Source organism: Seriola dumerili, unplaced genomic scaffold, assembly GCF_002260705.1.
Source record: "Seriola dumerili isolate Sdu_G_001 unplaced genomic scaffold, Sdu_1.0 BDQW01000741.1, whole genome shotgun sequence".
Lineage (NCBI taxonomy): Eukaryota > Metazoa > Chordata > Actinopteri > Carangiformes > Carangidae > Seriola > Seriola dumerili.
In genome coordinates this window covers 52,501-77,655 of record NW_019174996.1, presented here as the reverse complement: position 1 = coordinate 77,655, position 25,155 = coordinate 52,501, and the positions used below count along the sequence as shown (strand labels likewise).

At 43.8% G+C, this 25,155-nt stretch overlaps 2 protein-coding genes across 3 annotated transcripts in view; one reads left to right on the top strand and one right to left on the bottom strand.

Annotated features, from left to right (window-relative positions):
- The window catches only part of LOC111236875 (piezo-type mechanosensitive ion channel component 2-like), a 33,127-nt gene extending 16,205 nt beyond the window's left edge, over nt 1–16,922 (bottom strand). Inside the window, exons 1-23 of the mRNA XM_022765773.1 lie at nt 16,389–16,922; nt 12,830–12,919; nt 11,864–11,971; nt 11,524–11,566; nt 9,914–10,034; nt 9,330–9,555; nt 8,154–8,367; nt 7,667–7,814; nt 7,384–7,557; nt 7,125–7,239; nt 5,591–5,967; nt 4,833–4,938; nt 4,464–4,717; nt 3,888–4,036; nt 3,436–3,514; nt 3,242–3,336; nt 2,777–2,970; nt 2,605–2,695; nt 1,709–1,829; nt 1,517–1,630; nt 1,026–1,226; nt 746–950; nt 232–333 (exon numbers count right to left, since the gene is read on the bottom strand). Of these exons, the coding sequence (XP_022621494.1) occupies nt 232–333; nt 746–950; nt 1,026–1,226; nt 1,517–1,630; nt 1,709–1,829; nt 2,605–2,695; nt 2,777–2,970; nt 3,242–3,336; nt 3,436–3,514; nt 3,888–4,036; nt 4,464–4,717; nt 4,833–4,938; nt 5,591–5,967; nt 7,125–7,239; nt 7,384–7,557; nt 7,667–7,814; nt 8,154–8,367; nt 9,330–9,555; nt 9,914–10,034; nt 11,524–11,566; nt 11,864–11,971; nt 12,830–12,919; nt 16,389–16,452 (3,391 nt within the window). The 5' untranslated portion in view covers nt 16,453–16,922. The remainder of the gene's footprint in view (nt 1–231; nt 334–745; nt 951–1,025; nt 1,227–1,516; nt 1,631–1,708; nt 1,830–2,604; nt 2,696–2,776; nt 2,971–3,241; nt 3,337–3,435; nt 3,515–3,887; nt 4,037–4,463; nt 4,718–4,832; nt 4,939–5,590; nt 5,968–7,124; nt 7,240–7,383; nt 7,558–7,666; nt 7,815–8,153; nt 8,368–9,329; nt 9,556–9,913; nt 10,035–11,523; nt 11,567–11,863; nt 11,972–12,829; nt 12,920–16,388) is intronic.
- Nucleotides 16,923–21,386: 4,464 nt separating this feature from the next.
- LOC111236862 (protein 4.1-like) overlaps nt 21,387–25,155 on the top strand; it is a 20,208-nt gene continuing 16,439 nt past the window's right edge. For both annotated transcript variants that reach the window (XM_022765739.1, XM_022765738.1), the window contains exons 1-7: nt 21,387–21,418; nt 22,327–22,426; nt 22,509–22,688; nt 23,157–23,261; nt 23,334–23,376; nt 24,641–24,716; nt 24,808–24,929. In XM_022765739.1, coding sequence (XP_022621460.1) covers nt 22,337–22,426; nt 22,509–22,688; nt 23,157–23,261; nt 23,334–23,376; nt 24,641–24,716; nt 24,808–24,929 — 616 coding nt within the window. In that variant the 5' untranslated portion in view covers nt 21,387–21,418; nt 22,327–22,336. The remainder of the gene's footprint in view (nt 21,419–22,326; nt 22,427–22,508; nt 22,689–23,156; nt 23,262–23,333; nt 23,377–24,640; nt 24,717–24,807; nt 24,930–25,155) is intronic.

The following is a 25,155-nucleotide window of genomic DNA, read 5'->3' as shown; positions in this document are numbered from 1 at the left end:
TAGCTGAAGAAGCTGTTACTGTACACTGTGTTACATGTCACTTCGTACCTGCTCAACCCAAGTTACACAACAACACCAGGTGTTCTGGCGCAGAGTGGGAATGAAAGAGGCCAATCCCAGATTTTTGGGTGAATCTCAAGGTTCACTGACATTCCTGAGAGTCCAACGTAAATAACATGTTATTTAGAATACACATTATGTTATCTGATGATGATGATGATGGTGCCTTACAGAGGAGGAAGAGTGGGTTTGGTGGCATCAGGTGATCAGGGAGGAAGAGCCATTTCACCACGTTGGAGTCCATGTTGGAGGACGGAGGTCTCCAGGGATAATCTGAAAATACATCCAATATTTTCAGGTTCTTCTAAATTTATCAGGTTCTGCAAGAAATGTGGGTTTAATTAAATGAATTAATTAAATGAACAAAAAAAAGTTTAACCTGACATTTTGTGATATGATCTCAAATTTTGGGGTTTGTGTCTAATTTTTAGGTTTGTTTTCAGTTTAACCCAAAAGGTTTGATCTTAATCTGCAATCGTGAAATCACTTTCATTGCTATTAGCTAGAATGAGTACAAAGACTGGAGGCAGGGGGAAACTGGTATCTTAGCTCCATCAAAATGGAAAACATCCACATTCTCGCACTTTCTTTATCTTTTCAGAATGAAAGCCTTGATGAGTATGGTAACGAGTTTTTTATTGTGGATTAAAAGATCCCAACATGTTGGCTTTAGGTGAGTTTGTACCTTTACAGGCAGCAGGAGGGAATCCTATGCACAGCAGGTACTGGAAAAACAACAACCCTGACAGGAAGTAGCAGTACTTGGGCCACACAGAGGCGATGCATTTCCTGCTGCGCCGTGACAGAACAGTGATGAGTCCAAAGGCGTGGCTTACAGCAAACAGATCCATGCGCTGACCAATAACATTCACGGCCAACAGGAAGCAGGTCTGAGGAGGAGTGTTGGAAAGTTTTTACTCAAGAAGGAGGTAGCTTGTTGCTATGCTAACGTGAATAGGTCTCACCTCCAGTCCAAATTTGTAGAAGAAGTAGTTGAGGAAGTATTTAACACAGCTTAGGACATTATCATCCAGGTGACGCCTGGTGATGTCATGAAACAGCGTTCTGGTGGGGGGCGGGACTTTATTACGGCGGAGATGGTAGAGCTCCTGGTGTCGGTAAACGGTCACCTCGAATGCTAACAGCGCTAACATCATCAGGTTATACTGCAAAGACAAAGACAAACCTGTCTCAAAGCACGATGCTAACAACGCTACAGCAGCCTGATTAAAATAGTGTCGTGAACCTCACACTTTAATTTCACCAAGAAACCTTGTTCAAACTTTAAACAACTATCTAAACTTGACCATACCACCTCAGTTTCATCAGACGTCTAACTCTGGTGCTTCTCTGTCACAGGAGATTTGTCCCGTCGACACTTCAACTCTCTTCAGCATCTGTTTCATCTGAAACTTTTCAGCTTTAAATATCCACTGATTATGATGTCACTTCTCACCCTCAGGTAGTCCAGCAGTTTTCCCTCTGTCTTACGAAGCCCCAACCACTGGGCGGGATCAACAGGACCAGAGTACAAAACAGAGCGAGACAGGTCGATGCTGGAGTTGTCTGGCTACAGAGAGACAGAACAGGTCAGAGACATATAGACAGTGGTACTGGCAGACAATTATGATGTTGTTGCCATGGTTACCATGGTGCAGTTGGAGGAGTATCTGATTGGTTGGACGACATTGAGCTGGTACAGCATCTTACAGACGGTCACCACACAGGTCCAAACTGTACAGACTCCTGACAGCAGGGGGCGCCAAGCCCTGCAGGGCAGAGCCACGCCCACACACAGCACAAACAGCAGGTTAAACACACACACCTGAAGAGAGAGAGACAGGTCAGAGAGAGGGACAGTGAGACAGGTCAGACAGTAAGACGGTGAGTCAGGTCAGACAGACGGACAGATGGTGAGACAGGTCAGACAGTAAGACAGACAAACAGTGAGACGGGTCAGACAATACGACTTGAGGCAAGTCAGACAGACAGACAGATGGTGAGACAGACAGACAGACGGTGAGGCAGGTCAGAGAGACAGACAGACAGAGGGGCAGGTCAGACAGTGAGACAGACAGACAGACAGACAGATAGTGGGACAGGCCAGACAGTAAGAGACAGTGGGGCAGGTCTGACAGTGAGACAGACAGCCAGACAGACAGACAGCCAGACAGACAGACAGACAGTGGGACAGGTCAGACAGTAAGACAGACAGATGGTGAGACAGGTCAGACAGTGACACAGATCAGACAAACAGACAGACAGTTAGACAGGTCAGACAGAAAGACAGTGAGACACGTCAGACAGTAAGACAGTGAGACACGTCAGACAGTGAGACAGATCAGACAAACAGACAGACAGTGAGACAGATCAGACAAACAGACAGACAGACAGTGAGGCAGGTCAGACATACAGGCAGACAGACAAATAGATCATCATACAGTAAACCCGCCCTAGAGACCAGATCAGACCCTAACCTCCTTCACGGAGACCCAGATAATGTAGGAGGAGACAATCTTGACGATGTGTAGTTCCAGGAGCCACCAGAGGAGGCGCTGCAGGCGCTGAAGGGAGAGGAGGAGGCGCAGGAACAACACAGAGAGACGATCCACCACTAACCTCCAGGACACCAGCACTGAGCAGGAGACAACAGGAGTCTGCTTCGTATTTCAATCTCAACCAGTCCGTCTCATGTGTGAAGATGCAATGTGTTTACCTGTTATGTGGTCAGACAGGGTTTCACTGTCAAATACACACGGGTACTGTTCCTCCTCCTCTTCCTCATTTATCCACTTGTCTTCTGTCTCGTCATCTTTCTCTGTTTGTCCTCCTCTCTTCTCCTCCTCCAGGAGGAACTGAGGGGCTCCGCCCACTGACAGGTCGACCAGGCTACCATCAGAGTGGACCAACCTGCAGAGAGAGAGATAGAGAGAGAGAGAGAGAGAGAGAGGTGAGGATGAGCAGGACAGTAAGGCCTCCTTCAGTTGTTGAGGGACACAACCCTTACTTACAGCTGGGGACTAGTTGAAGCAGAGGTCTGAGACTAGCTATAGTGGCCTGGGAAGGTCAGCTGCTGCCCAGCCAACTGAGAACTTGGATAGACAGTATTGGGGTATCTGGACACTGATTGGTCAGAAGGAAGTCAGACAACCTCTGGCCCGCAGGTAAATGTGTGTGTTACCTGGTGATGGTGCTGTTGTGCATGTCTACCACAGTCTTCAGGTCGGTCAGCTGCAGGAAAGGCTCATGGAAGTAATGCAAGTGAACGATACACACCTGCAGAACAAAGACAACAACATGCTCTGTTACCGTAGCAATGATAGAAACATCACATCTGTTATGGCGTCTACTGTTGGACTGTGTCTGAGTAAGCACCAGTAAAAATGCAGCAGGGATGAAGATCCTGGTGAAGAGAACAGGAACCGAGAACTTCTCTAAACCTACATCCTCCAACCTGAAAACACAGAGACAGATCAAAGACATTAGGGACAAACAAACTGGAGATATTAGAGAGTACTTGAATGTACCAGTGTGTACCTGAGTGTACCTGAGTGTGTACCTGTGTGTACCAGTGTGTAACTGTGTGTACCTGCGTGTACCAGTGAGTACCTGAGTGTCTATCAGTGAGTACCTGAGTGTGTAACTGTGTGTAACTGTGTGTACCAGTGAATACCTGTGTGTACCAGTGAGTACCAGTGAGTACCTGTGTGCACCAGTGTGTACATGAGTGTGTAACTGTGTGTACCTGTGTGTACCTGTTTGTACCAGTGAGTACCAGTGTGTACCAGTGTGTACCTGAGTGTGTAACCGCGTGTACCTGTGAGTACCTGTGTGTGCTGAGTCCAGTGTAGTAACTCCAGGTGTGGAGGGACGAGGGGAATTGGAAGGTGTAGACCAGGATCAAAACCAGCATTGAGTAAACCACCACAGCTACCCAGAAACCCCTGAGCAAGGTACGCCAGCGCTCATAGTTCAACTACAGAGACAGAGAGACAGGTAGAGACAGACAGATATATTTTGTAAATCCTCTTTTGTACTTTGTAGAACATTCTGACACCTTGTGATTTCAAATATCCAATCAGTGATCCAAACCAAACAGCAGCCCCATCCCCTGCCACAATTCCAACACAGGATTGGACAATCAACCTTGACTCTGAACCAGGTTTGACTGTAGTCCATATCTAAAGTCTACAGGTGTGATAGTACCAACAATACAGGTAGTACGAGTACATGCAGTATTAAATGGTGAAGAGCAATGCAGCAGAGATACAAGCAGTACATGCACTAATAGTACATCTAGTGCTTGTAGTACTTGCAGTAATGCCTGGTAGAGGGCGACACAGCAGAGGAACAAGCAGTAGTAGTACATGCAGCAATAGTACTTGCAGTACTTGAAGTATTACCTGGTACAGGGCGACGCAGCAGAGGAACATGACCATGTAGATGACTTTGTAGAGGACGATTTTTCCCTCGAAACTAACGAAGAAGAACATCGTTCCACAAACATAGATCCAGTATTTAACAAACATCCTGGTTACCATGGCAACCAGAGCCTCCATCTGAACTCCTCCTCCTCCTCCTCCCCCAAGGAGCAGCACCTCCTCATATGAGACCTCCTCCTCCTTCTTCTGCAGACCCTGATCTGTTCTCTGATCCTCTGGAGGACGGGAAACAGAATCAGACAGACAGGTGACCATCAGACAGACAGGTGACCATCAGATGGGTAGCCAGTCAGATGGACAGGTGATCAGTCAGACAGACAGGTGTCTTACCTTCCATGTGGACAGTGATGGTAGACAGCTGTGTGTCTGTCTGTCTGTCTTTCTTCTCAGTCAGTGCCTGACGCAGCAGGAGCCAGAAGGTCAAAAGACACAACAACTGCAACAACATAATCAGATTAAATATAATCAGATTAAACCATTTGATAGTCAGATTAAATACCCTGGTGATCAGATTATATTCTGTATTAAATGGATCATCAGATTAACAATACTAGTAGTGCAGTAGTAGTAGTAGTAGTAGTAGTAGTAGTAGTAACACTAGTAGTACAGTAGTAGTACAGTAGTAGTAGTAGTGCAGTAGTAGTAGTAGTAGTGCAGTAGAAGTAGTAATACTAGTATAGTAGTAGTAGTAGTAGTAGTACAGTAGTAGTACTGTAGAAGTAGTAGTAGTGCAGTAGTAGTAGTAGTAGTAGTACAGTAGTGGTAGTACAGTAGCACTAGTAGTACAGTACTACAGTAGAAGTAGTAGTAGTACAGTAGTAGTATAGTAGAAGTAGTAGTAGTACTGTAGTAGTAGTAGTAGTAGTAGTAGTAGTAGTAGTAGTAGTAGTAGTAGTACAGTAGAAGTAGTAGTAGTTGTAGTACTGTAGTAGTAGTAGTAGTAGTAGTACAGTAGAAGTAGTAGTAGTACTGTAGTAGTAGCAGTAGTAGTAGTAGTACAGTAGAAGTAGTAGTAGTTGTAGTACTGTAGTAGTAGTAGTAGTAGTACAGTAGTAGTATTAGTATTAATAGTACAGTAGTAGTAGTACCTTGGAGGCGAGCTCCCTGCAGGGGTCATCTTTTCTGGGAAACAGTCCGGGGACTTCCTGTATGGAGGGAAAGCTGTAGATATACTGCAGGATGACCAGCAGGTTGCCATAAGCAACCAGCCAGGGTGATGACATCAGCGTGTACTGGCGACGCTCTCGCATCATCCAGAGGACACACGACCACAGCAGCAAGACACATGTGAGCCAGGACACGTATGTGATGGACCAGGCCATCATGGAGATCAGAGCACAGATGTAACTCTGTTTGAGGAGGAAGCTGAAGGCCATGGAGGCAGCACTGACTCTGCCCTCCTCACCCCTCACCTCGTCCTCCTCTTCCCATCCATCTCCTTCAAAAACACAGGTCTCCAACGTGTCTGCAGCATTAGAGAGAAAGGTTCTCACTGAAGAACTAGCAACTAGAGTGAGGCGGCGGAACATTAATGACATCAAATGTCCAATCGTACATATATACTTTGATGTCACAACACTGACAGGTGGGCCAGTCTGCTTTGTTTTTGTGAGTTTTACTTAATCCTTTATTTTATTTTATTCTGTACCTGTTACATAAACTGAACTGAGCCTTAGTACACAGTACAGAGTACACAGTATAGTACATAATACACCACACTCAGGGACAATCAGTTTCTACCTGAGACATCAGCTCAGCTTCAACTCACCTGACTGTACCTGACTGTATCTGACTGTACTCGTCTGTACCTGACTGTATCTGACTGTACCTGTCTGTACCTGACGGTACCTGACTGTATCTGACTGTACTCATCTGTACCTGACTGTATCTGACTGTACCTGTCTGTACCTGACGGTACCTGGCTGTATCTGACTGTACCTGTCTGTACCTGACGGTATCTGACTGTACCTGTCTGTACCTGTCTGTACCTGATTGTATCTGACTGAACCTGACTGTATCTGACTCTATCTGACTGTACCTGTCTGTACCTGTCTGTACCTGATTGTATCTGACTGAACCTGACTGTATCTGACTCTACCTGCCTGTACCTGACTGTACCTGATTGTATCTGAATGTACCTTACTGTATCTGACTCTACCTGTCTGTACCTGACTGTACCTGTCTGTGCATGAAAAATCCTCCAGAGGAACCATCACTTCAAACAAAGAAAGGTCACATTCACTGACTGCCTCTGAAGTGACGCTGAGCAGAGAGTAAGCAGCTAGACACGAGCGGCTAGTCAACTGTAATGGAAGCCACCTGTCACTCAAAGAGGCCACACCCTCAATTATAACTTTAGTCCTTAATAAAATATAAACAGGTGAGTTATATAAACAGGTGTCATGAAGGACGAAATTATGTCTAGAGACCAAACAGGTTTTTGTACCAGGCTGTAAACATGTTTATTTCTGCTGTAAAGTTGGACATTTTAACATGGGAGTCTATGGGGACTGACTCACTGTTGGAGCCAGACTCTAGTGGTCATTAGAGGAACTGCAGGTTTGGTTACTTAAGTTTTGCCACTTGGCCTCTCCTCTGCTGGGATTCAAACCACTGACTCACCTGATTGGCTGACAGAGTAGTGAGGTATGGAGGAAACATCCCGTCCCAGGGCAGTGCTCTGTGTCGGTGGGACAAAAGAGTCTGAGGGGCTGTCATTGGTTGATGACAGCAGCACCTGATAAACAGAGACAGGTTTCCAGGTGACTACAGCTGTTTAAACTGAAACAAAACCTGGAGCAACAGCAACGAAATTCACAAAATCTGATTATTTATGAAATCACAATTAAAAACATGTATTCATGTAAAAATAATTCTGTACATCTCTGCACTCGGGTCGATCGTGAGCTCTCCTCCACAGCTCTCTCCGCCTGTCTGCTGTGATGTCAGCGCTGACCTCATCACTCAGGTTGGTGGTGGCAGTGATGATGTCACAGCTTGCTCTGACCGCTGACTCCACCCTCTCTATGGCCAGTTCCCCTTCACCATTGATCAGCTGAAGAAACACGTGAAACCCATCAGCCAGTCGGAGCTGAGGAACACTGACTCATCAGGACAACTATGTATATGCTATCATAACAGGTAAATCATGACATCATCCTCACCTGGTTCCTCCACAGACTGGCCACTGTGTGAAAGAGAAGGAGCAGCATCAGAGGACTGCTGAAGTGAAACCAGCTGAGCTCAGGGTTCACCTGCAGCCTCCAGGGGGTGCCACAGTCCACAGAGACTGCTGGCACCAGACCAAACACACTGCAGAAGAAACACCAATAATCCATAATCAATCATCAGACCTTTCCATGAGCACTGGGCACCATCCAGACTGCCGTCCAGACCGCCGTCCAGACCGCTGTCCAGACCGCCGCGCAGACCGCCGCGCAGACCGCCGCGCAGACCGCCGCGCAGACCGCCGCGCAGACCGCCGCGCAGACTGCCGTGCAGACCACTGCTTTATTAGTGCATTAAGTTTTGATTGTAAAAAAAATGGATTAACAGGTTGTGATTCACTCTGTGTGAACATCAACGACCATGAGTGTCGCCTGGTCGAAGAGTTACCTGATGGAGGTGTGTTACCTCGTGGATGTGTGTTACCTGGCAGATGTGCAGTTGGGAGGCCACGCCTCCTGTAGTGATGGCAGCTGGTAGCAGTAAAGGAGCAGGAAGTGGGAGGCAGAGTAAAGCAGTGACATCACAGACACACACCTGAAGAGGAGGGGTGGGACCTGACCAGACCATGCCCACCAGGTACACAACAACTGGAAACCGAGTAGGTAGAGGAGGGAGGAGAGAGAGGGGAACATGATACCTGGGGAGGAGAGGAGGAGGTGGGAGGAGGAGAGAGAGATTACCTTCCAATTACCTGTCTGAGAATCTCCACCTGAAGCTTGTCACCTGGCTGCAATGTTGTAAACTCATCACTGTTGGGTATGGTTACAGGTGTAACAGAGCACACCTGTTACCACACCTGTCAGTGAATCTGCTGGACGAGGGTTAAAGTGTGCTGTACAGGTACTGATGAACATGGGAGAGAGCTTTTGTACACCTGTGACCCTGAGAGTTCTGTTGTTGGGGGCAGCAGTTCCTGGTACGATCACCAAAGGCAGACTGGCCCAGGTGAGGGGTCAGTTTATGGGGGAGGAGCTCACCAGTGAAAACCTTGTGGGGTTGGGGTGGGGTCAGTCTAAAGGGACGACGACGACAACCAAAGCCCCCGGCAGATCTTTGGTTTCCTCTGGACGACCAGAGGAGGGCTCTGACCATATGTACCAATCAGGGCAGAGTCCTAGAGGGGAAACAGGTACATAGGTAAATTGTACCATTTACCAATATTCTGGATGTGAGGACATCTAAAAATTGTAGTTACAGAAAATGATTGGGTCACCCCGTCCTAATGTGGACACTTAAGACAGTCAAGATGAAGACAGGGTGAGGTTCTCCTGGATTAGGGACTGGGCTGGTTGTCTTGAGGGACTCATGGAGCAGCAGACAGGAGTTCAGTCCACTACCTGGACTGAGGGTTCAGAGGTCACCTAGGTGGTCACCAGGTGTGGGGAGATTCACTTGAGGACTCTGGACTGTCTGTGTCCAGTCCCAGTGGAACGGTTCAGGTTTGATAAAGTGGATGTGAGTGTTTCTGTCATTCAGCTGAGAGGAGACTGGTTCTACTGAACCTGATCTTGTTTGTGTTTAACAGTAAATCAAAGCTAAATAAGAAGCAATCAGTTTTCTACTGGTTGCTATTGGATTCTACTGGATTCTACTGCTTACCTGTGAGGCCCAGTAGAGTTGTCAGCAGGACTTTTCCTCCAGTCGTTGTCATGTTTCCCACCATCTGCCTGGTTTTACAAACCAGTGACTCCAGTTCAACCAGAACTCTGTTTCTGCTGCCTTCCTCCTCTCCCTTCACCTCATCTTCCTCCTCTTCCTCCCCTACGGGCACCAAGTCTCTCTCAAACAGCCCCTCCTCCTGATGCTCATCCTCATCCTGCTGAGGCTGGAAACAGGAGAAATGTTTAGATACCAGTTTAGTGCTGTCTGCTTGTCTGGTTTCACGTTAACAAACAGACTTCGACAGAACGAATAATAAACAGACTGAACATGAAACTTAATCATTATACACTGTGTGTGTGTGCGTGCATGTGTGTGTTTGTGTGTGTGTGTGTGTGTGTGTGTGTCCTGATGCAATCACATAATAAGGTTACAGTTAATAAATAGCTTACTGAGTTACACACTAATAGACAGTAAACCTTGTTAAGAAACAAGAGGAGACGACTTAACAAGGTTACACCTGCTTCATTAGTGTGTGTGTGTGTGTGTGTGTGTGTGTGTGTGTGTGTGTGTGCGCGCGTTACCTGTGTGTGTGTGTCACCGCTTGGTCTCACAATCAGCCTCCAGGTCAGCAGACCGACGAACAACACGCCGATATCCGGAAACACCTGTCTCACTACTGAGCCAACATCACTTCCTGTCAGACTGAGACAGACAGATGAACAGACAGACAGTATTTGAACCAGCATCAGAAACAGTTTTCAGATTTTTATCAGAATCTTTCTCATTTCGGGAAACACTTTACATTAATCTCCTGTATTGATCTGTATGATCAATAGCTGGTTCTTGGGTCTATCAATAAAACAGCTGGATATATAATATAAACATATATTTATACTGAACAGTGTCATAAAGCAATTATTACATGTTTATATAGAACAATGATCTGCAGCTCCTCCTGTCCTAATAAAACCAAACTAAACCACATAAACTCAAACATAAGAACCTTCTCAGTCTTTTCTCTACCATCTGTAGGTTTCTACCCTCATACACAAACAGCTCAGTGTGTTTCTTAATATTAGACCTGGGACAGACCAGATCTCGGGTCAGACCTCTGACTCATGACCTTGGTTTGATGATGACTTTTCTCTCAGATGTAAATATACGTTAAACTTCAGGAGTTGCAGACATTTGAGTTCTGATCCACAATCAGGAAACGAGGAGGCGACTGTGAACATGTGGCTTAACACAGTCTGTGTGTTACTGTGTGTGTTTTATTGTGTGTTACTGTGTGTGTGTTTATTGGTGTGTAGGTGTTTGCAGAGCCATGTAGTCCAGACAGAGAGACTACTGTCTGAACCTCCTGCTGCTTACACACACACACACACCACACACACACACACACACACACACACACACACACACACACACACACACACGGAGGATCAGATGTCAGCAAGGTCGTCGTGGTTCATCGTCGTTCTGCTCTGAAAGGACAGACTGCTACAACAACATGGCTCTTATTTTGGTAGTTTGTTCCCACTTCCTCTTTGTTATGTAAACACTATTGGCAGAGAATCAGACACTAAAATTCAACCTAGACTAAAAAACACTCAATCTTCTTCTCTTGTTAAAACCTGGGGCCTACATTACCCACAATGCACCTAATGATAGATTGAGGTGTGTTATTCTGGTTGGTGCTACAGAGATGAGGTCTGCTGAGCTCACTCACTTTTAACTTATCACTTTTCAGCTGACTCAGGTGACATCACCTGAGGACAGTACCTGAGTACTAAATACACGGATGTGGTACAAAACACACTGATATAGTACTAACAGTTCAGACACAGTTAGAGACACGCCTCCTACATGTATGAAATTATACACCAATGTTTGACTTTTACAGGAGCTGAGTCAGCAGCACACACACACACACACACACACACACACACACACACGGTAAACCACATGTCTGCAATCTGTTTGTCTTTGATGTGTCAATAAAGTTTAACTGGGAACAGACACAGTGTGTGTGTGTATGTGTGTGTGTGTGTGTGTGTGTGTGTGTGTGTGAGGTGTGTGTCTCACCTCTCTGTCTGTCTGTCCCACCTGTCTATCTCACCTATCTGTCTCACCTCTCTGTCTTACCTGTCTGTCTCCCCTGTATGTCTTTGTCATATGATGTCATTCTTACCTAACCAGGCCAAGCTGACCGAGAGCTCTCTGCCATGACGTACCTGCAGACAGACAGGTAGAGAGATAGACAGACACATGAATACACTGAGAGACAGACAGGTAAAATGTGGACACAGACAGACAAGTGAGCAGACAGACAGGAGAACAGACAGACAGGTGAACAGACAGACAGGTGAGCAGACAGACAGATGAACAGACAGAGAGGAGAACAGACAGACAACTGAGCAGACAGACAGGTGAGCAGACAGACAGGTGAACAGACAGACAGGAGAACAGACAGACAGGTGAACAGACAGACAGGTGAGCAGACAGATAGGTGAACAGACTGTGTGTCTTACAGTTGTACTCAGGCTGCAGTGTGGCAGTGGTCAGCTGGAAGAAGCACTGTAGTAACAGGAAGAGGAAACTGGAGACACACACTGCCATCACACAGCGACTCGTGTTACCTGTGAGACAGAGACCTGACTTTAATTTGAAAAACTGGTAGGAAGTGATTTTAAACAAAGCTGTTCCTCTGTGATCAAAGTTCATCATGTCGAAGTGTCCTTGGGCAAAATACTGAACCCCACATTGGCCCTGATGGCTGTTCCATCAGTGTGTGATTGTGATGTATGAATGTGTGAGGGAATGGGTGAATGTGACAAGTACTATAACGCGCTTTGAGCGGTCAGTAAGACTAGAAAAGCGTTAAGTGCAAGTCCATTTACCATTTAACATTTGAAAAACGAAAAGTCATCACTGAAACACAGTTTCCTTTATATACAGAAAAATTACACCCCCCCCCCCCCAGAAACAAAAGGGGAACACAGGAAGTGATGTCACACAATGACTCATCACATATTCTGTACAAATGGACCCCCAAGAGATGACCTCTCTATTCTCTCTGTTTCCTCAGGAAGATCCTACAGGAAACAACTAGCATCCTGTCATCACCTGAGACCATCGCACTGTGCTCCACTAACAGGAACAAAGAGGCTGGGTCTGGTCTCTTTCCTGGTATTAATGTGACATCATGACTAAATAACATGTAATTATCATGATGTCATCAGTGAAACAGCTGTCTAAAATCCAACAGCAGCTTGTGACGGATGTGAAACAGTGAGTGAAACATGAGCAGAAGTCTGAATGGTCACAGTCTGAGTCACATCTCCATATCACACTGAAATTATTACCTCCAACACATCATTTGTTCATCAGTCAACACTCGTTTATTTGTTTTTATACCAGTACTGAAAAAGTATTGTTACCTGTGGTGGAGGAGGGGTCAGGCAGTAGTATTGATCAGTTTTGATCAGTATTGTTACCTGTGGTGGAGGAGGGGTCAGGCAGCAGTGGCATCAGCAACAGCAGGACAACATAGACCAGAGAGAATCCATTATACCGCAACACACAGGCTGTGAACACATTAATCAATACATGAGTCAATCAATTATCAGAGGGATTCTTACAGAGAGATCAAACCTGGAAAATAATCAATATCCAATAACTGAAGTCTAAGACTAATTCAAAGCTTAAATTTGATCCAAAAATCAATCTGTGATCAGATTGTATTGATTTTAGATGACATCACTCGGCTGTAATCTCAATGTGAACTAAACTGCTTCTAATCTCACTATGACATTTATGTGATTTAATCTGATGTGAAGCTGCAGTAGCTTCACTGTTTGTGTTTTCTGTGGATTTAACTGGACTGTGTAAACACTGCAGACAGAAATACACAATCATAACCACACACACATCACCGCTGTCAGTAGAAAACCTTGTAACTCCAACATGTCGCAGCAGAACTATTGCCCCCTCCCCACTCCATTCCATCCTTTAGAGTCTTCAGTAGTTGTTGTGTGTTTGTGATGGTTTTTCTGGTCCTGCCCTTGAACTCTGGTCAGGATCCAGGATATTCCCTGTGGAGTTTCAGACCTCCAGTAGCTGTGAGGTTGTTTTTAATGAGTGGCTCCATGTTGTTTGTCTCATGCACGAGGACACATGAGCGCACATGGGTGATGGTTTCACATTATCACACTGATCTACAGGTGGAGGTGACACATGCAGAGAAGAGCTGCATTAAAAACATTAAAAAAAGTCACTGGACATTTTGTTGGAGACAAATTTAAATGTTTCCACAGAGCAAATTGAACAGCTGAACAAAAGTGATCACATGACTCGGACTCAGAAACTGAGTCACAGACGGCGACAGAAAAACTTCCCATCTGACAGATTCATAAACAGTGTGAAGATGAACGTCTTCCTTTGCACACACACACACACACACACACACACACACACACACACACACACACATGCTGTTTACAGCTAAGTGTGTGTGTAAGGTTGGGGGTGGGGGGTGGGGGGGCAGTCAGGAAGAGTGCACACCCCTGTTCAACCTCCCCTCCCCCAACACACACAGATTGGTTCCACTTTCTCAGGTAACAACATCTGGCTGTGTGTGTGTGTGTGTGTGTGTGTGTGTGTGTGTGTGTGTGTGTGTGTGTGTGTGTGGTTAGCAGTGTGTCAACACACACACCTCCCCCTCTCTCTGGAATGTGAGGCACTTTAAAGGGAAATTCCACCTAAAAACTGAATTTAAGGCTCCACACTGCTCCGTCCTGTAACATGCTGAAGAGTTTTGTAAGATTGTTAAGAAGACAATCATCAGAAGCCATTATGTTGAATGAGAAATGCTAACAATGATAACAATGCTATCCTAATTTGAGGACATTATTTAAACTTTGTTTAACTAATTGGTGCTGCACAGAAACAACATCAACCATCAGTTTGTAATTCCTGTGGCAGCGCTACAAGCTATTCATATAATTATCCAGTCAGCCAATCACGTGGCAGCAGATCGAGGTGAGGAGCTTCAGGTAATGAGGAAACATGTTGGTGTCAGAAGCTGGTTTGATTCTGAAACTGCTGATCTCAACAATCTCTAGAGTTTTTATTCAGAATGGAGCAACAACAAAAGCATCCAGTGAGCAGCAGCTCTGTGTTGATGAGAGGTCAGAGGTCAGAGGAGAATGTACAGAAAGGCAGCGGCCACTCAGACATCCACTCTATCCAGTAGAACACCTCTGGGATGTGGTAGAACAGGAGATTGACAGAGATGATGATGATGGTGATAATGATGGTGATGATGGTGATGATGGTGATGATGATGATGATGATGATGGTGATTATGATGATGATGATGGTGATAATGATGATGATGATGATGATGATGATGATGATGATGATGGTGATGATGATTATGATGATGGTGATTATGATGATGATAATGATGGTGATAATGATGATGATGATGATGGTGATGATGGTGATTATGATGATGATGATTATGATGATGGTGATGATGAAGATGATGATGATGATGATGATGATGATGATGGTGATAATGATGATGGTGATGACGGTGATGGTGATGATGATGATTATGATGATGATTATGATTATGATGATGGTGATAATGATGATGGTGATGATGTTGATGGTGATGATGATGTTGATGATGGTGATGATGGTGATGATGATGTTGATGATGATGGTGATTCCAGTTGCAGTATTGACACAGATAACTGGGAGGTTTGGAAACAGACTCCAGCAGCTCAGACCACTTTTCACTAAAACATGTGGTAAGAATTGTTTTTCTTATTTTTTTTAACTATTCCTTAATTATTTTTAGTTTTTATTTTACAAACATGTAAATAAACATTTTGCTCAGGATCCTTCAAGTGTTTTTGAAGAAGGAAATGAAACTGATGTGAACCAAAAACAGGGCTGGAGCTCTGAGCAGGCTCCTCCTACAGGAATCTGGTCGTCAAGGAGATTCAGCTCACCTGGTCTGGTCTGGTGGAGTCCTGCTCTCCTCTGGCTTCCACACATTCTTGTGTTTTGTTTGTCAGTGTATTAATCTTCTTCTCAGTTGTGTGAAGTGGACTGACTGCTGTCCAGCCTTGAGCGGGGTGTGTTGGAATGTTGGAGGTAACAAACAGGATGGTACGTCTATTTATATTATTTGGTCTACACAGTGTTTGTATGTTACATAACATACATACATAAACTTTAATACTGAGGACTGGATTGATATTTTGAAACTGAAATCATCTTTGTCAAACTCTGAATATTAATGAGTCCGAGGCTGTTTTTCTTATGAGGGTCAAACTGGGTGAAATGTGCTGAAGTATCTGAGCAGCATCATGATCAGAGCCATTGTAGTTTCACCACAGCAGAGCCACATAAATGTAGATACAACAGAGCAGCTGTTATATGTTTGTGACACGATCCAGAACTGATGGAAATCCTTGTCTGATCAACTGAAGCCCAGATCCATGAATATAGATTTATTCTCTTTAAATCAGTCAGGAGTCATCATGAAGAACAAGCTGATGAATCTATAGTGAACAACATCATCAGGATCAGAGTAACTGTAACTGTAGTACTGTCAGTGTCATTGTAGTACAGGATCAGAGTAACTGTAGTACTGTCACTGTAGTACTGTCAGTGTCACTGTAGTACAGAATCAGAGTAACTATAGTATTGGATCAGAGACTGTAGTACTGTCACTGTAGTACTGTCAGTGTCACTGTAGTACAGGATCAGAGTAACTAACTGTAGTACTGTCACTGCAGTACTGTCAGTGTCACTGCAGTACAGGATCACAGTAACTGTAACTGCAGTACTGTAACTGTAGTACTGTAAATTCAGTACTGTCACTGTAGTACTTTAACTGTAGTATTGGACCAGAGTAAATAACTGTAGTGCTGTAACTGTAGTACCGGATCACAGACTGCAGCACCGAATCAGTTCTTCCTCCGTCACTGCTGACCCAAATCAACTCCAGAATCGTGAACTATAGAAAACTGAACTTACCTGCAGTCAGACTGAGGGGCAGCAGAACCCTGAAGACCAGACCCACAGCCAGCTCTGAGGACATCCTGAACCTGGCTCAGTCCACCACGAATCCACTGTTTTAATCCGTATTTACACATCCAGATCTAAATCCAGTCCCGGTTCTGGTTCTGATTCACCACGAGCAGCAGCCCCGGGCTGTCAGAGCACTGTGTGCCCACCGTGGGAGCCGCAGGTCCGGCTAAGGGCGGCGACACACCCCGGTGACATCCTCCGTCCTCCGGGACTCAGACAGACACAGACAGACAGGTAGACAGACAGACAGATGCTGAGTGTCTCACTGCCTCTTGAAACACAGATGGAAGATTTAAATAAGTTATCTGTCTGTCTCTCTGTCCCCCTGTCTGTCTCTCTGTGTGGAGTAAAATACAGAAATCCCCAAAACAGAAAAACTTTGTTTCCTCTCCACAAACTTCTTCGTCTGTTTTTCTGCAGGGAAAAACCAAACAGAGCTGGAGGATCTTTAACAACTTCTTTCTTTCTTTCTTTCTTTCTTTCTTTCTTTCTTTCTTTCTTCTCTTCTCTCCGGTCTGTCTCTCGTTGAAAAACACCGACGCTCTGAGACACTTAGGCACTTTGACACGGGATCAGACCAATAGAAGCGGTTCAATCTGTTTTTAGGCCCTGCGTAACGAATGTCTGACAGCTTTCTCAGCCAATCATAGGGCAGGATGAGGATTAAATCATTTTAAATTAGAACCAGACCACGCCCCCACCAATAATCAACAATAATAATCAATAGATCGATGAATGTCTGTTTTTTTTTTTTGTTTTATTTTGCTTGTTTGTTAGCAGGATTGTGCACTAGTTCTGAACTGATTTACTCCACCCTTAATGGAGGGATGGGTCATTGTCCAGATTGTGGTGAGATCCCTTTCCTTCATGTTATGAAAACATTTTTCAACAGGAAATAAAGTTAGATGATTATTTAATATCAAAGTGTAGGATGGTGTAGGTGGAGGGATATGCTGGACTGTGATCTGTTCTACTTCTCTGGGTGTTTGTCTCCCTCTGCTGGTTTAAACCTCACACATTGGATAAAGAGTCAGTCTGAAGTAGATATTGTCTGAACTTCAGGTATGTATGAATCAAAACAAATAAAGTCATGAGCCTCAGTGAGGAACAAAGACGAACATGTGACCATCACAAACTTGAATATCTACAGCTCATTCATGATTCTCACACGAGAAAACATCACAAGATAAATTTGACTTATTTTAGACTTTAGACACACATTGTAAATCTGTACACTATCAACATATTTACTCATTAGCCTTCGAGCTAACAAGCGAACTGAAGAACTATAAGACTCGGAGGAATAAAATATAATCAACAAATAAATGGTATATTAATACAGATGAAGTCCATTAAAATCAGCTCCACCTTTACAAGCTGCAACATTAATGTGGTGAACCTTTTAATGAATCAATAATTATGATCTGTTGTCTGTAAAAAAGATTTCTGGTTTGATTGACAGGAAGTGCAGAAGCAGCTGAGCAATGAGCAACAAGAGAAAATCAAGTGAAATTAGAAATGGATCAGAAAATCACATGTTGCTGCTTCAATATCTCTTGTCTCCTGCAGATCACACAACTCAGCAGATCCTGAACAAACCCAAAGTCCAGCGTATAAGGGCTGAGTGAACGAGGTCTGGACTCTGTGGAGGTTGGTCATGATTTCAGAGATGCTGTAGAAATACAGAACACCTGCCCTGTGATCCAGGTTCACTCCAATCCTGCAGGACTGAGGGCCTGAGAGGGAAATGTCACTTCCTGTTCTTCTGATGCTCTTGTATGTGACAGCCACTGAAACAGTCCCTGTCCACTTCACCTCCCAGTAACATGCTCCAGTCAGACTCTCTGTACTCAGAACCCGAGGATGCCCAGTGAACTGGTCTGGATTGTGAGGAAATGAAGAACCCATATCTGTGACCTTTCTCCTCCCCTTAGATAACAACAGCTTTGAGTTCACTGTGTTTGGATCCAGTGTGATCTGACATGAGTTCTGTAAGAACTCAGCTCTGGTCTTGGGCTCTGCTGGTGGCAGTAAAACATTAGTTTGTAACTTTAGTTACAGTCAATGGGATCTTGGTCCATTTGTCACTAAGAAGGTCCTGTAGTTTATCTTTGAGCTCTGACACAGCCGCTGTCACGTCCTCAAAGTACCTCAGAGGACAGATATGGATGCTGGGTGAGTCTGTGGATCCACTGAGTGGTGACAGTGAGTGGTAACTCTGTAGAAACTGAATGTGATCCTCAGTGCGTGAGAGCTGCTCCAGCTCAGCCTCTCCTCCTCAGCTCAGTGATCTCCTGCTGCAGCTTCTCCTCCAGCTCTTTGACTTGACTCACTTCCATTTTCTGCTGCGATCTGATTAGCTGCTCAGAGCTTCTATTTTCAACAAGTCGGACCAGCTGGGCGAAGATCGTCTTGCTCTCCCTCACTGCTTCATCAGCTGAGCGACTGATTCTCTGTTAGATGCTCAGCTCTCTCTGTCTCTTTGTGTCATGGCCTTTATGTAGAGATGAAAGATCATAACATGTCCCGTTATAATGGTCTATGTACTCATCTCTCGGTCTGTATCTAGCTGGACGGCTTCTTGTTGTAACCAGAAAAAGATGGTTAGATTTACAACTACTGATCTACATGGCAGGAGGGTTTTCCTTTCTCCTATGGACTTTTACTTTGAAAGTCCCAGGATGTGGGCATGTCCATGTAATTCTAGTTTTACAAACCCGTAGCTGCTCTCAAGTGTTGACTTGCTGACAGTTAGAAACCTTTGGCCCAGACCAGTGTCCTGTGGCACCACCTTTCATTATTGGTGTGGATCTGGTTTTTGCATGTAGACTGGGACTGGGACTGAGCCAGATGCAAAACAGGATTTGTTTGTAGTCATTCCCACATCTCCCTTGATTGTGCTGACTGACTGAGGTACAAGTGACACCCCCCTCTCCTTAGTGTACACAGCTTGTATATACACCTATTATATATTACCTGCTGTACCTGCAATGCACCCCCCACGTTAATGTGTTCAGATGTGACTCTGAGAAGAGTCTCTGAGTCTGTGAGACTTTGTGCTGCTGAAGGTCCAGGTCTGTTACAGACCAGGTTTATTTCACCAGGGTTAAAATGTGGTCCAGAACCAATCTCCCCAACTCCCATCCCCCCACCCCACTGATGTTCATCTTGTCTGCGTTTACACTGGGGACTACAAATCCCAGAGTCCTCTGTCGGGAGACCATGATGACTGAGTAAATCCAAAACAGCTGTATGCCCCACCCCCCAGCCCAAGATTGAAGTGTAGGGGGGGGGTTGTTAATCTGTGTAGGCGGGGTCTGATGTGTCAGAGTAAAAACCAATAATCCATCCAAACAACAGACCGTACGAGAGAGAGAGAGAGAGAGAAAAAATCCCAAAAGAAATATTTTAAAGCAGTTTAACTGTCATCATCCTTCATCATCTTCATCTTCATCACTAAGCTGTGTGAATACCTGCACAGGTAAAGCACTTGTTCATATTTAATATACGTTGCGAGCTTTATGTGTGTGATCCAGTGATGTCGCTGTTTCATGTCGTCTGATCTGTTCTCCATCATCATCATCATCATATTAGATGTTTTGTGTTAGTTCATATTTCTACAGTAACTCTTTTTAACAGCCAGTGTTTTACAGTGTTAACCAGAAAGTATTGTATCTGGTTTTTACTGGTTTTTAGCTGTAGGGATGAAACATGAATCCTGGGTTTGTACATGATGCAGTGGTGAGGACACTGAGTTCCCCTCGTTCATACAGTCATGTTAATTATATATTAATATTCTATTAATATTCTATATTGGTATTATAGTAATATATTAACTGAGATTAATCTAAGATCAGTCAACAGTCTGTAAGATCTTGTTTTTACAGGTAGAAACAGGTTGTGAACACAGGTGTTCCCCAGAGTCCTCACTGTAAATCAGAGGCTGGATAAAAAGTGTTTCTGCTCCTTTATCTGACCAGATCATTTATGAAATATAATTTAAATGAACCACTCCAAAATTAATGCATCAGTAATAATCCGTCAACTGTGGGAGCAGCTGAGTCAAAACTACATTTAAATCAAAACTGTATTTAATATTTTGTCTTGTTTATATTTATGAATACCACGTGAGTGTTAACCTTCATTAAGATAATTATTAATTCACATGAAGATAATCTGTTTTAAACTTGTTTCTCTATTAGCTGCTTTAAATAATGAAACTGAAATTGTCACAAAATAAATTAACATGTTTTTTTCTTCTTTTTCTCTTCTCTTGCCTGAATGAATCACTTCTTTTCTAATTTGCTGGTGAGTAACACTCTTTGATTCAGAAATAAGTCCCTCTTTTCAACCTTTGACTTGCTATAGACTTATAATAACAATAATGAAAACTACATCAATGAAAGTTAAAAGTGTAATTCTTTAAATATGTAACAATTTTAAAGAAAATGATAAGTACCTTTTTATCCTGGAGTTATTCAACATTAACAACACAAATCAAACAGGAGCCGTTTTTAAAACACATTCAGATTATATATATATACATTACTGTCAGTTTTTCACTATTCCTACTCCTTCTGTGTTGTTCATTGCCATGTTTTATTATTATGTAAATCCTATTATTGATGACACGTATATTTAATGACTTAATCTAAAAATAACTTTACTGAGGATACACTGGTATATAATATGATAATAATCATTAAAAATCAATAACCAATAATAAATACTGTCAGAGCCTTTAATATTAAAACAGAAACAATCTAAGTTTAACACAAACAACCAGAAACAAATACGAAGGTGATCTTTAAATACATAGCTGGCTCCGCATCGTGCGTCATGACGTCACCGCCCCGCCGCCGTGCGGTAGAGCGAGTTGACGTAGTAAAAAAAAAAAAAAAAAAAAAAAAAAAAAGAAAAAAAAAGCGAGCGTCCGTTACCGGGAGGAAGAGGGCGAGCGTCCTGCACGAGGACAGGTAAAGATGCTGGTTTGATTTACAGAGGAGGAAAGGTTATTGATCACTTATCAGCTGTTTATCAATTTGTTATCGACCATTAGAGAGAGAGAGAGAGAGAAAGAGAGAGAGAGAGAGATAATCATTTCTGCTTCATCACACTGCAGCTTTGTGTGTGTGTGTGTGTGTGTGTGTGTGTGTGTGTGTGTGTGTGTGTGTGTGTGTGTGCGCGCGCGCGTGTGTTTTGCAGCGGGGTGTTTCCTCCTGCAGGACGACAAAGAGTCAAACACACCGGGACACTCCCGCAGCGACTCACTGATCATCGTCATGTCTCTGCAGTGTCTCTTTAAATGTGTGTTTCCTGCTGACCGTTACATTTAGATTTGATGTGAGTTCTTCAAAATAAAGGTAGAATTCATTGTGAGAACAAATGAGAAGTATGAACGTCAAGGTGTTTAATTTAAAAAGTAAAGAGATCTGATAATAGTGATAAATACAGAACAGCTGACAAGAAACAAAATAAACTTTATTGATATCTGTTCCAGACACACAGAGAGAAATCAGAAAACACAAAGAGATAAATAAAAATAACAGATTAGACTGAGTCAAAGTCCTGATCCCTGAACAGGAACGAAACCACTCAATCTGGACTGAACCACGGGGGAGGGACAGAATTGATAATATCACATTATAATATGAAAGGCATATTATAGTCCTGCCCCCCCCCCCCCCCCCCCCCCAGGTAGATCTGGTCTACGCCTCTGACCCACATCAACGTCATCATCGTCTGTCTGAATCCAAACCAGATTATATTAGATTGTCTCTTGGTCCTAATCTCTCTGGCAAGCCCCCCCCCTTCAGTTCAGGAGCCAATCAGCACTCCAGCTCTGATGTCACGTTATTCATTTGGTCTAATCACTGTATTTCAGGTGAATCACCATGGCAACAGAGCCAGGTGAGCCACAGGAGGCCCAACCCAAAGAGGCGGAGTCTTTCCCTGAAGCTGCTGCCCACTCCACACCCAAACAGGTAAACACGAAAAAGAAACCAATCAATATAAATGATCAATAAACAGATCATGTGAAATCTGATATCATATCCTGCTTCTCAGGGTGGCGAGGGTGCGCCGACCCAGAGCCAAGCACAGAACTCATTGGCTGAGGACTCGACTAGTCACCTGTCATCGAGCAGTCGGATTGCTCGCTCTCCGGCCAGAAATCCATTGAGCTTCAGGACAATGCAGGCGAGAGTGACCCTGCTGGACGGCTCACTCTTCACCTGTACTGTAGAGGTGAGACAGGTGGGGACAGGTGAGAGTGACCAGGCTGGATGGCTCACTCTTCACCTGTACTGTGGAGGTGAGACAGGTGAGATAGGTGGATGGAGAGATGAAGAGGTGGAGAACCACAATCAGGAGCAATATCACCAAAGAAAGGGCCTGAATGATGATATGATGGTGATGATGACGATGATGGTGATAATGAAGATGATTATGTTGATGAAGATGATGATGTTGCTGGTTGTGATGAAGATGGTGGTGATGATAGTGGTGATGATGGAAGTGGTGATGATGAAGATGATGATGGTTGTGGTGATGATGAAGATGATGATGGTTGTGGTGATGAAGATAGTGATGGTGGTGGTGGTGGTGGTGATGATGAAGATGATGATGACTATGACGAAGATGATGAATTTGATGATGAATATGATGATGAAGATGATGTTTATGGAGTCAGGTAATCAAACTCTCTGGTTTTAGAAGCGAGCTCGTGGTCTGCAGCTGTTTGAGAAGGTCTGTGAACACATCAACCTGCTGGAGAGAGACTACTTTGCTTTGTCCTTCAGAGACGCCGACAACAACAAGGTCTGTGTTTACCTGTCTCTCTGTTTGTTTACCTGTCTGTCTGATCTCTGACCTTTGACCTTTGTCTTGTAGAACTGGTTGGATCCATCAAAAGAGATGAAGAAGCAGGTCAGAGGTGAGTTTGATGCTGATTGGTCAGTTGTGGACAGCAGTGTCTGGTTCAGTAGACTGAACTGATTAGAGACCTGAACTATGAAGCCGGTTTAACAGACCCAGGATAAATGTTATCTGGTTTAACTGAACCTAACATTGACCCGATAACCTGTACTACAAAGTAGGTCATCACCTGGCTCAGTTAACCCTGGCTTTACATGTAGATGTACATACAGGAGTTGATGATTATAAGCAACATAGTCTGAACCATGAATGAAGTACTTAATATGACGTGAGAAGAGATGCTGCCTACCCATAATTTCGGGTACAGCAATGTCCAAATTGACATTCAACAAGGTGACATGTAAACAATATGATCACATGACTGGAATAAAAAATATATAATTACTAATAAAGTGAGATCAAGGATAAATTGTAAATAAGTGCATGAATTATTTAGTTTCTTGAGTATTTTCGCTCTTCAGTCTGATGAACAAACTTATGAACATGAGATGAGAGATAAAAAAGTTAAAGTTAATGTCAGACTGTTTTTGCTGCAAAGAGGAGAGACAGAAAAGAGGAGCGAAAGAAAAGAGGAGAGAAGTAGTTGATGTCTGATGAGTCAGTCTGACTGAAATGTTAAAAATTTATCAGATTTATAATCATGGGAAATATTGAACAGTGTGTTGATCATTGTTCTAATCAAGACATCAGAGGTTTAGTTTTTATTTCTTTTTCTTCTTATTCTGAGCTTCGGTGGTGGAAGAAAAGTTTCATCACTGTCAGGAATCCTGTCGGATTAAAGAATATTTGTTCAATTAAAATGAAGCTATAATAGTTATGTTTACGTTGTGTAATAAACTCTCCATGCAAGCTCTGTTTTAAAACCAGAGTGGACACATGCTGGAACAGCAAAACGATTCCACTGATTTATATAAATGTCTACTGATTTTTATTACTTATTTATTTTGTTTACTTTATTGTAAACTCTTTTGTTCCCATCAAGATCCTATAGGAATGATGACTCAGTGTTTCCAGTGATCTGATTGGTCAGTACTTTGGCTGTTGACAGATTTTGATCTGATCCGGAGCAGGTTAGAAGTTCAGCCTAAGTTACCATGGTGGTTTACCCCAGTAACAAGTGAGCCAGTGTTGTAGGACTGAAAACCCATAGTTAAACCTGAAGTTATCTTGATAACCTCAAATCCTGCTTGGTAGTACAGGCCTCAGGTTAGCTTAGGTTAGCTGTCTGTGTGAAATTATTCTCTCTGCTCTTTGTCTCTCAGGTGTTCCCTGGAACTTTTCCTTTAATGTAAAGTTTTATACTCCTGACCCTGCCCAGCTGTCTGAGGACATCACCAGGTTAGTTCACTCACCTGTCAATGAAAATACTGTGTCATGTTTTCACTTGGTGTACACTTGAAGAAGCTGATGTCTTCCTTTCTGTCTACAGGTACTTCCTGTGTCTGCAGCTTAGACAGGATATAGTTTCTGGTCGTCTTCCTTGTTCATTTGCGACTCATACCGTCCTTGGCTCCTACACCGTCCAATCAGAGCTTGGAGACTATGACCCTGGTACGGACAATCCCCTACCCTGCCAATACCCTTCTGACATACCTAACGGTACCCTGCCATATCATTGTTGGACACACCCTTCTTCACCCGTACCTTTCTGACATATCCTACTGTACCCTGCTGTATCATTTTTGGACATCCCCTACTACACCCTGCTGTGCCCCTCTTTCATACCTTATTTTACCCCCTCTGACATAACCTACTGTACCCTGCTGTACCCTTCTGA